Here is a 12,861-nt window from a genome sequence, read left to right on the forward strand (position 1 = left end):
AAAAATGAAAAATAAGTAATAGTTAAAAAAACTATTATTTTTTAATAAATATAATACTAAACTTCAACTCAGTCATTTTGCTGAGCGACCATAAATGTCTTTATTATAATTTATTAATTTCTACTAAACCATTTTGGTGAGCGACCATAATTGTCTTTATTATAATTCATGCCGCACGTAATACAGTTTCATAACACCTGAAACAAATGCTTTGACACTGACCAATGGTATCGCTTGCAAAAGCCTACCTCAATGTCGACCCACTTTCCAATTGTAACCAAAGATAAGTGGACAATAACAAATAATTATGTCACACATAACCGCTCTAAGTTAACCCTTATCCATATGCATCAGAGTTCAAAGTTGGTTGTGGAAATCGACACGGTAATCAATCCTGTCGATATGTGTAACTTAATTTGTTTAGCGTGACGCAATTTGGATACTATAGTAAAGATATTAAAGTTCAATATTATTTGATGAATGTTTGGGCGCCAATTGATACGTCTTTTGTGCGCATGATAAAGTGGGCGCCAAATCCAGATTGATTAGTCTGGGTTTTGGGTAGCGAATTTGTAATTACGTATTCAGATATGCGACTACTGACTACAAACAGATTGTAATAAAACGTATAGATATATGTATATACTAGCTGACCCAGCAAACGTCGTATTGCCATATAACATTTAAAAAAAATACATTATTAAAATTTTGATGCAACCGATTCTCAGACCTACCAAATATATCGTACTACAATTATTGTATTCGATTGCCATCTTGCAACCCTATATCGGTTTGGTGGATGGAACAGAATAATATAAAAATCGTGATATAAAAATAGTTGTAGATTGTAGAAGGGCGAAAATTTAAATTTGTATGTATTTTTAAATGTTGAATCACAATAAAGTAAATATAAAAAAAAATTACCAAAAAAAATTGGGGGGGGACTACCCTTAACATTTAAGCGGATGAAAAAAAGATAGTAGCCGAAAGTCAGTAAAGCCGTTTCGGAGGAGTAAGGTAACTAACATTGTGACACGAGAATTTTATTTATAAGATTTCTTTGCGAAGATTTCAGAAATACTTTAATTTAAGAGTGTGGCGATGTTTTAAAAAAATTGTATTCGTCAGCTCCTCTAAAATTTGCTACCTGCTCGGTTTTTATGAGGAAAAAGAAACAAATAACTACAAAGAGGATATAAATACTACATAGTAAGAGGCGGCACATAAGTTTTGAAATAGTAGTAATTACAATATTATGGAGATTGGCGACAAAGTATGTATAATCCGGCTAAGTTTGAAAGAGAACATTTGCATAAAACGAAGCGGTATTATGTCAAAAAGCCAATTTCGCATTCTATTCACACAAATTGACAGTTCAGTTCCGATTATGATGTAGTAACGTTCCAATTTAGGGAAATCGTCTGATGTGTATCCTCGTAACGAAATAGAAAGTCAATTGTTGGAAGTTACGTAATCTGTAAAATTTTGACGTTTCGTTGAGTTGACAACGCAAAACAGATTAATAGTAGTAGAAATATATTAAATTTGGTAGAACAATCAAAGAGGATGTAAATACTACGTAGTACATAGTAAGAAGCGGGACTGCCTAAATAAAAACTGAAATTTAGTTTAGCACGAAACGTGCAGTGATTTGACATAGTCGTAATTTCAGTATCGCGATTGGCCACGAAGTATAAAACGGCTAAGTTTGAAAGCGAACAGTTGCTTATAATGTAGTGCATGTCGGCTAACTCCTTGTATTAAAAGATTATATCCGTCATTTATCAATCTGTCAATGACTGCACGTTTCATACAATCGAGTGAATCGCTTTTTCTTAGAGAGTTTCGTTAGCCTGAGAACAATATTGGTAACATCGTGCGAGTTTCGTTCAAAAGTTGTTAACGTGCGGCTACAATTCAGTTTACGTTCTTGTTTAAAATACGTGAATAACACCGAAGATGTCACTAGCCCAGTAATTTCAGTAGAAGCATTGCAATCCTCGTGCAAAGAAGCCTTCCTTACAATTAATAAAATAGCTGTGTTCTAGTTAAAAACTAAAGAGTGCAACTATTTCAATTCATAATTAAATCACGTCCGATCGTAATGTATAAACAGTCTCACTACGTGTTGCAATCACTGAATGTTATTGTCAATTGTCTTCTTATCAATATCTTTGTTAGTTTTGTAGCAAACAGCGGCAACAGCCACGACAACGTATAGAATGCGTGTAGCATTGGTTTTTGTTGTTAAAAACACAGTACCGATCAATGATTGGTCTATTGTCGCGTACATACTTATTCAAGTATGCGTTTCATCGAATCGTGTTTAATGAAACATAAGTTATATTTTTAAGGTGAAAACTTCTTTAGCGGCGTTAAGGAACTTTTCTTGGCTTGGGTATAAAATGTTGAACTCGCGTCAGGACACGGTGCCTGATCGAGTAAGATAGTGGTTGAAATTATGGATGAAAGATTTGTGCTATATAGTTGATTGAATTACGATTTAATATCGTACGGTACAAGAACTCATAATATATAATGTCATAGATGAGTAAAAAAAGGACTCCGCGCCGTGATTTTAGCAAGTGAAGCACCGTTATGCTAGTGTGTGTGCGGTTACGGGGGATACTAGTTACAATACAATTTTTTCTCCTTTAAATAATCATATACGGCCACAAATAATAATATAGTATAGTTTTAACATTTTTTCACAACCCACGACGGTATTTTTAAAATATTTTATTGAGACGCAAACTGATCTGTCACAAACAATGACAATTCTCATAATGGCCGCCTATCGGCCTGTAGTAGTGTAAGTGTGTGCGTGGGGCTATGTATTTCCACGTTAATCGGCTTGTTTTGGTGCTACACTGTGACACGGAGTCCTTATTTTTTTACTAGTCCGTGATATAATGTATTTAATATAAATCGTGCCGATTTCTAAACATGCGTGGGTTGTCATGGCGATACGAGATAATAGAAGGGGCTGGTTCGCAAATAAGATTAAGAACATGATTGGGCTCGGCTGTGTTGAGCAACCAGTCTTTAATATTGTTGTTAAGATTTCACTTTTAATAAAATATAGAATGACATTAAATTTAAACTATGTTTTAAGTTAATGAGTAAAATAAGTTCAGAATCATGTAGATTATTGGAACGATGATAAAGCGTCTTGCCTCGTCATGCCTAGCTCGGTACTTTCTTCTGTTTCTCTCAGATAATATCGCTTATTAGTTTAACAATGGACAGATAGTGAAGGCTTACTAGGATATAGTCTGCGGTGAAAATTTTATTGTGTTTATGTTTAATGTTTTTAGTATCTAATGTGTCACTCTTTATTGTATACCTATCAAATTTTTATCAAATGAATATTACGAAGTTTCTTTTTTCTCTCATACAAAAACAGTTCAGTCATAGAAAAACAAATAATAGGTGTAATTAGATAATTACAGATAGGAGAGAGAGAGAGAGAGTGAATGGAGAGTATATAATTTTTATTTCCTTTTTTTTCATTCCTTTTAAATTTTTAGATACGTGTACAACGTTTAATGCAATGAGCCTTATAGTACAGTGAATCCAGGACGGCACGACATCCTTCAGAAAAAAAGAAAAATAGCGCATATACCCATCTCTTTTATAAAAAAAATACTTCAGTTCGGGGCCTTTTCACTAATAAATACAAAATTCTTTATCCAAATATACATTTTGGTTACTAAATCCCACCGAAACGGAGTATTTGTATGCCTGTCATAACGTAAGTCGTAAGAATACAACCGTAATACAAAATTGCAAAATATAAAATAGGTTTTATCAAGAGACATAACATTCCATTCAGTTCAAGAATGCTGAGTGAAAACATTTATCAATTCTCAAACCAGTTCTAATTATTATTAGAGGGAATGTACGATCTTTATTGTACACAGAAATCGTAGCTAATTAGCCACTATAAGCTCTTTCATTAAAATAGTGAAATTCGTTTTGCATCTGATAGGATTCGCGACACTTCCTTGTAGCTGGGGAGATATGTTTAACAATTTTTGTGTAATTTGTGAGAATTTGTAGTCGTTCTGATAGTGAATACTTTGGAATTGAAACTATTTTGAAACGAAGTGAATACACACATTAAAAGAAAACTATTTTTAATACACCTCTTATGCAAACCTTTACCTTTAATATTAATAAAATACTATTATTTGTATGTGCTTCCTATTGATAGGTTTGAATTGGTGCCAGGCCTTAAACAAAATAAAACTAAATATTATTAACAGCTTACTTACTGTAATTATTAAGGTTGTTATTAAGGCTGGCCACGCGTGTCTGTTGTTTTGTTCTAGACGAAGCTATCCCTCTCAAAGTCACGCGTGGTCAGTGTAGGTACTTTCTATTACATTTAGCTTGTCACCGACTTCATAGCTATCGATATGCAGCACATACAAATAATAGTAATTTATTAATATTAAAGGTAAAGATTTGCAAAAGAGGTGCTTAAAGGTTAAATTTTATAAGAAGATAAAGCAAGATTGCCAGGAACGTAAAAGATTCTTAAATATCTAACAGTAGTTAAGGTATGCTTGACTTAGCACGTAGCGCGAACAGTGATTCCTTGATTAATTCATAATTTAATTTCGTTCGACAAATATTCTTTTGAATTTACATAATATTATAGACGCGTTTAAAAATTATCACAACAGTTATTTTTTAATAACGAGCTTCCGTCAAGGGTTAAGGTCTATTGCCTGCTCGTTGTGTGCTAAGGGATCGTAACACATTGACGGCCAAAACCACAATACTTTATGTAAACCAGGAAATGTGCACATGTGATGTAACAATTAGTAGAGAAAGTTGATCGCTTGTTAATGGATTATAAACGTTTTGACATGCTAATAGTTGACGTAACGCCATGTTAAGTAATACGGTGGTAAATTAGTATAACAGACGTTAACACGCGTTCTAACTCTGATCTGTCAATTTACAGACATACCGTTTCGTATGTGCTGTGTTTAATCATAAAATTGATCGAACATGCAATTTGCATATCTACCTAATATATAAATTTATTGTGTCCCGGTGTATGTTACCAAACTTATCCGATTCAGCATAAAAAAATACATACAACTTAAAATTTTCACCCGTCGCGATTAACACCTATTTTTGAATCACGATTTTTATATTATTTTGTTCCATCGACAGATTCGCAATAGGATTGTAAGATGGCAGTCGAATACAATCATTTTAGTACGATAAATTTGATGTACGAAATATTTGGTAGGTCTGAGAATCAGCCGTCATTTATTTTTTATACGCAAAAAAATTTTAATTATTGAATTTTTTTTATTACTTTAATTGGCAATACAACGTTTGCTGGGTCAGCCAGTATATATTATAAATCTTGAATTCTTTGCTAGCTGTACCCGCGATCTCGTCCGTATTTACCTATTAGTTGGTGTTACAATTCTGTCAAATACATAATAAATACAAAATTTTATATCAATTCAACGTATAGTTCAAAAATAGAAGATTTTTGAACTATTTGTATTTAAGCAGTTGATAAAAAATAAAATATTTGTTCAAGCGTTTTTAAAATTTAGACCTGTGTGGGGATGTAAGGAGGATAAACGTTCTATATTTGGTAGCTTATAAAAATGTATTAACCACAGAAAAGCTAGAAATCTATAATTTTACAACATTTGTATATTCATTAATTTAAATCTTTTAAAGTGTCTGCACTCTATAGCAACAAATATATTTATTTAAATTATATTATTTTAATTATTAAATTACGACAGTAAAGACCTTTGAGAAATAATAAAATACCAGTGGTAGGCTCCTTTGCACAGGATGCCGGCTAGAAAAATATATACAGAGACGATGACGATGACGAATTTGGTCTGTGTGATTTATTGCTGAGAAACTGAGTCACTTACCAAACTGTCAGACATTTGTAACAATAATATAATATCGTCGTACTAGCAATCTAACATGAAATCTATATGTCCTAAGGCAATGTAGGGCAGACACGTGCGCGGTTAGGTACTGCCAAGCCTATGGAACTGGTAGGACAAGTCTTAAGCAATGCGAATTAATATACACAAATAACTTGTTAGTTGGAAGATAAAATGTGAAATATGCCTATAACTATTCATTTATGAGCTGCTAGATTGTGCTTGTCATTAAATCCTTCTCCTCACGTCGTATTCCTCATTGCTGAGGGTCGTGATTTCTCTCAGGATTCAACTTTTTGACAATAGTTCGCCATCTGTGTCTGCCTTTGGCTACGTGCAGTGCGTCATGAAGTGTGGTATCAAGAGATGTGCGGATTTGGTCAGACCATCTTATAAGGCTGCGGCCTCTGGGGTGTCATCAGTCTACTTTCCCAGTAACCATCAGTTGTTCGAGATTGTGGCCATCTTTTCTGGTGATATGTCCAAATAACTCTAAGATACTACGGAGGAAGATGGATGAGAGTCTTGTTTTTACACCTAGAATGTTAAGGATGGATTGGTTGGTGCGGAATGCTGTCCTTTGAAGCATCTTCCTCCAGCATCACATCTTAAAAATACTAGACTTATTAATATAATAAAACAATGTATCGATGACCCGAAAAAACAATTATTCTCGTCAAAATTGGAGTCATAATTTCTTTTTTTTTATTGTATAAGTGGCAAAATTTGTATATAATCTGCCTTATGTAGTTTTTATTGTAATACTATTAATAAGGCAAACAATAATATTATTGCATGAGTTACATGCGCCGTTTCTTCTCTCTCGGAGCGCCATTTGTTTCCAAAGCAGTGGTAGCGAATCAATTAAAAAAAAAATAGCTATATTAGTTACTTATTTTTGTTATCCAAATGAATAATAAAATGTTAATATATATAAATTACGTGTCACGTTGTTTGTCCGCGATGGACTTCTAAACTAATGAACGGTTTTAAATGGAAATTATTACTTCATGGAGTGCAGTTTAGTCTTACTTGAGAAATAGGATAGTTTTTATTTCGATGTAGGACCCATAATTATTATTATTTCCAATATTTGTTTTGTATTGACACATTTTCTATGAGAGAATTTAGTGACGTACGGTTTGACAGTTCCACTGTGAAACAATTTCATTATAACAAAAGGGGGCATTTTTTACGAAATAATTTTTGATGTTTTGAAATACCTATTATTGGCAAATTCCTATAAAACATATTTTTTTTTATTATCTACAGAACAACGTCTGTTGGGTCAGCTAGTAGTATACAATAATTACTATATTTCACTCACCTCATGCCATCAAAACCGTCGTCCGACCCGTTAATAGTTAGTACTGGGGCTCGCGCGTACGCTTTCGCGACGCGACGATTTTTCTCAAATACAATTACTTTGGCCCATATTTCATCGTCGATCTGTGTCCATTTATCCAAAACTTCTTGTATATGTTCCTGTTGACAAAAAGACATCATAAATTATACATCATAGATTTCAAACAAAACGTTATAATAAATTATTAAAAGTAATAAATTAGTCGGCTCTCCTACTGCATATTAAAGTTAAAAATAAGGGACAGGACGAGCAGGACATTCAGCTGATGGTTATTGATACGCCCTGCCGATTACAATGCAGTGCCACTTTCTGAGCGACACTATAATTGCGCTCGTCACTTTGAAACATAAGATGTTTAGTCTCATTTGCCCAATAATTTCGTTAGCTACGGCGCCCTTCAAACGGAAAAAAAGTAATGTTTACACATTACTGCTTCACGGCACAAATAGGCGCCATTGTGGTACCCATAATCTATCTGGCATCCTGTGCAAAGGAGCCTCCCACTTGTCTCCTACTCCTCGACTTATAGCATATTCCAGTCATTTAAAAACAACTTTAGGATTCTTCTTTCGGATTTTCAATGACAATAAAACAGGTTAAAATAAACGTGTAGAAATCAATCTAATCGAAATTCTACCAGTGGGAGGCTCCTTTGCACAGGATGCCGGCTAGATTATGGGTACCACAACGGCGCCTATTTCTGCCGTGAAGCAGTAATGTGTAAACATTACTGTATTTCGGTCTGAAAGGCGTCGTAGCTAGTGAAATTACTGGGCAAATGAAACTTAACTTTCGTCTCAAGGTGACGAGCGCAATTGTAGTGCTGCCCTGCATTTTTTGATTTTTTAAAGAATCCTGAGCGGCACTGTATTGTAATTAGCAGGGCGTATCAATTACCATCAGCTGAACGTCCTGCTCGTACGTCTTGTATCTTAGTTTCACAAGAAAAAATCTCAATATAGGTACAAAATTACGGTACAAAAATATGATCATTGTTGATTCTCAAGTTCATCACACCATAAACACAAACTAAGCATATCAAAAAGCATCAGGAAACCCGAATTTTCCGGTGCTTAAGCTTTAGAAAATGACCTTGCAAGGGGAATCAGCGATTACTTCATTCGAGTTATAAGTTCTCATGTTGAAATGTTGTCGTAATAATATGACATCGGACCCTGGACGCAACTAGTTCTGCTCTACTAACTCTACAGTTGGTTTACACTCACTGCTACATTATTGAAGGTTTTATGTCTTCGTGACTTTCGGTCCACATTCACATTGATACAATATCTTAATAATTAGTAGAACAAAAGTTGTAATTATAAATAGGCAACAATACCTATCCGAGCTACATTACTTACATTACTAGCTTAAATAAAAAAAACAAATCTAACATGTCATCGAAATAACTTATTGTTGACTTTTAGAATTTATATATACAATATTTAATCTAAATGCAACTCTATCATTTGCAAGAAAATACCTCAACCCTGAAAACGGGCGCAAGAAACTCAGCGTTACATTTTTTTATATTCCAATTGGAATCAGGTGATTTACATCCTTATTTATTATTTTCATCATCATCATTATATTCCTCATCCTCCAAAGATCTCCACGACGATCGGTCCTGTGCTGCCCTCATCCAACCTATTCCGGCAATCTTGAGCAGATTATCGGTCGATCTAGTGGGGGGCCTACCAATACTTCGTCTTCCGGTACGTGGTCGCCATTCGAGAACTTTGCTGCCCCAACGGCCATAAGTCCGTGGAGCTAAGAGCCCTGCCCACTGCCACTTCAGTTACCTATCATTTGGGCTATGTCGATGATTTTGGTTCTCCTACGGATCTCCTGATTTTCGAATCGATCTATTTATTCTCTTATTGCACAATAATTGCCAAATTTATGTAACTATTTACAACAATTGTACACAAATTATCGCAATAGGAGAAACTGTAAACTGGACTGACGATTCAATCCAATGATTGGTCTGTCACTGTGGGGCGCCGTCTAATCATAATTATCCCAATCACAGCAAAGTAACTGCAGGTTTTTATGTGTTTCTTGTTAACAAACTTGTTCCAAGTCTCGCTTCCGTGGCTCCGTTGGCAAATTAACTTTCGTTTTTATTTCGCGAGCTTTGTGTGAAAGTAAAATTTTTGATTGCGGTTATTTTCCGGCGCGGCGTGCGGAGTTTGATTTTACTTTTGCTGTGGGTGTTAGTTAGATATCTAGTGCATAGAAAACGAGGCTTGCTGAGAATATATCAATCCATTGTTTTTATAGAACTTGTAAAAGTAAAAAATGCTGCATAGCATTATGTTTAACCTAAGTTGTTAATTCAAATTCAAATATATTTATTCAAAATAGGATTCAAAATCACTTATTGAACGTCAAAAAGTACCACCCATTCAAAATTAACTGCCTCAGACCTGAGAAGAACGGGCGCAAGAAACTCAGCGGGCTTCTTATAATAAATATATGGATTACAATATAATATCGTACAATAAAAATTTATTATTTAAGAGCCTGATGGCGTCCGCTCCATTCCCATGAATATCTGTAGTCTGTGGTATCCTCAAGAAAATCATTTATGTTATTTACCTTTCCAATAAAAACGTTTTTTAACAATTCTTTTAAATTTCGTAACTCATTTGTTATGCACATTTTCTGTTATCATAAAAGCATATACATCGCCCAATAAAATACTTACTAACTCGACTTAACGAAGTACTAGGCATAACAAGTTTATGTTTGTTCCTCGTGTTAATATTATGATCGTCGCAGTTTCTAGCAAATTACTTAATGTTTTATAAACATATAGAACATTACGAAGAATATATTGAGATGCAACAGTCAAAATGCCTATTTCTTTCAAATTTTCACTTAATATTTCTTTAGGACCTAGATTATAAATATCGCGAATAGCCGTCTTCTGCAGCACAAAGATGGTATTAATATCGGCTGCACTGCCCCATAAAAATATACCGTAGGACATAATAGTATGAAAATAACTAAACTAGTCGCACCGTCACCGTCATCTATGTCAGTTAATTGTCTAATTTTAATGCTGCAGAACTAAGCCTATTCGCCAATACTTCAATTCTAACCTTTACCTAAGGATTTGAGTATTTTTCATAGAAGATGAGGATACGGGCACGTGCCACATACGGTCCACGTGACGGCATGTGCGAACTGTGGCCCATACTCCTACTCTCTTGCAACATCAGAAGGGTCCAAGGTTGCCAGCCTTATATAGCGTCCAATATATATATGAATTCGAAACCCAAAGATACATTGATACACGTATCAATTCATTGATAATATCATTGAAACCCGGGCGAGGATTGAACCGAGACTCCGTGCTAAGAGTCACCGGTTCACCGACGTGTCAAAATATCTCAATATACGTTTAATAGTTACCTTAAACTAAAACAACAACCAAACTAACTTAAATTTAATAGTTAACATCGTGAACTTCATTCTCGTGATGTGAAATGTATACCCAGTGACGTCGAAATTAGACCCCTGTCCTGTGTTTGAAAATTAATTTGACTGATGTTTGGAACTATGAAACATCACATACAAAATGTTTACCTAACTCTTACAGGGTCTATAAAAAAATCAAAAGAATTTACATTAATCCTTCATTTAGTGTAAATAGTTTGTACCTACTAAAAATACTTTTATAAAGGAACTTTCTTAGATTTATACCAGTGAGAGGCTTCTTTGCATAGATTGCCGACTAGAGTATGGGTACCACAACGGTGCCTTTTTCTGCCGTGAAGCAGTAATGTGTAAGCATTACTGTGTTTCGGTCTGAAAGGTGCCATAGCTAGTGAAATTACTGGCCAAATGTGACTTAACAGCTTATGTTTCAAGGTGTATTGTAATGGCGTGCCCATGTCCCACGTGTGGACTATGGGCACACTCGTCTCGTCCCTTATTGTCATAAAATAAGATTTACAATAATGAAAATAAATAATTTAACTATGGATGACATATCATAGCCATAGTTAAGCAGTTTCAAAATTCAAGGGGCCAAAAGGGTACGAGGCTCACGTGTAATGGAAAAATACTAAGGGACACAACAGTGAATAATTATATTATACCATTAAATCAAATTGAAGCTCGCAATCCAAGCGTCAAAGGTTGAAAGCATCATTCAATAGATAATTACCCGGGCGAATTCTCCGACGGAACAAATCTAACATCACTTTCTTTGAATCGACCTCATTATTGTCGCTCCGTCATCTTCTATTATCTATTGGCACAAATGTTGAAGCCGATAAATATTTTCGCTAATACACGATTCATAGGTATAATTATATTCTAACGCCCAGATGTTAGGGCTGACGCTCCTGACTTATGCTTTACATACACTTGGTATTATATATTACTAGCTGACTTGACAGACGTTGTTCTGAACATAATAAATAAAATACTGTTTTTTTATGAATAATATTCCATAACATCAAGAATTATTTTATAAAATATGCTCCCTATTGTTATAATGAAATTGTTTCACAGCGGAACTGTATAACCGTGCGTCACTAAATTCTCTCATAGAAAATGTGTCCACACAAAACAAATATTGAAATTAAAAATAATTATGGGTCCCAAATCGAAATAAAAACTATCCTATCTCTCAAGTTGGACAAAACTGCACGCAATGAAGTAATCCCCATTAAAATCCGTTTATTAGTTTAGGAGTCCATCTCGGACAAAGAACGTGTCACGTAATTTATATATATATTAAGATATTGCAATAGAGACGTACGTCACATCCATAACAGTCTACTCCGAATTCTCCTCATTTTACTTTAAAAAAAATGCCTTAATGTTATCGTTTTGACAAATTAAAACACGGATTTGGATTTAGAGTACAATTTTTCCACCTATTTTTTATGAAAATACGGGACGAGACGTGCAGTACGTCCAGCTGATGGTAATTGATACGCCCTGTTCATAACAATGCAGTGCCGCTCAGGATTCTTGAAAAGCCCATGAATTCTGAGCGGCACTACAATTGCGCTCGTCACCTTGAGACATAAGATGTTAAGTCTCATTTGCCCAGTAATTTCACTAGCTACGGCGCCTTTCAGACTGAAACACAGCTTCACGGCAGAAATAGGTACATTGTGGAACCCATGCCCATATTCCTGTTGAATTCAATAGGTGATGCTGTTAGTCACCCCTGAATGTGAGTGAATACAGCTCGTTAGTGTCAAATGTATTCGCGTTGGACAGTCAGTCACTCATGGTTCATCATTTAACTGATTTATCGCACACAATATTGTTATGTAAAGCTTTGACGCCTCATAAGGATGCCCACTGTATTCCTGTGACAAAGAAAGAGTAATCATTGATCGAGTTTTATTAATCTTGGGTGATTGCTTTATATCTCAATTGCTTGCAAAAAATAAGTTATAATTCTTTATCGTTTTATGGTTGTTTTTCATTCGTACTTTGTACTTGAGTAATACTTAATGCTTTGCGAAATTCACTGTCACATTTAGTGTTTTTTTTATGATAGTAAGGGACGTGACGAGCAGG

General features: G+C 34.7%; 1 protein-coding gene across 5 annotated transcripts in view; it reads right to left on the reverse strand.

Annotated features, from left to right (window-relative positions):
• Positions 1 to 12,861, reverse strand: part of LOC126977255 (uncharacterized) — a 258,799-nt gene that overhangs the window by 70,805 nt on the left and 175,133 nt on the right. For all 5 annotated transcript variants that reach the window (XM_050825993.1, XM_050825995.1, XM_050825997.1 and 2 more), the window contains one exon: positions 7,270 to 7,427. In XM_050825993.1, coding sequence (XP_050681950.1) covers positions 7,270 to 7,427 — 158 coding nt within the window. The remainder of the gene's footprint in view (positions 1 to 7,269; positions 7,428 to 12,861) is intronic.

Source organism: Leptidea sinapis, chromosome 44 (assembly GCF_905404315.1).
Source record: "Leptidea sinapis chromosome 44, ilLepSina1.1, whole genome shotgun sequence".
NCBI lineage: Eukaryota > Metazoa > Arthropoda > Insecta > Lepidoptera > Pieridae > Leptidea > Leptidea sinapis.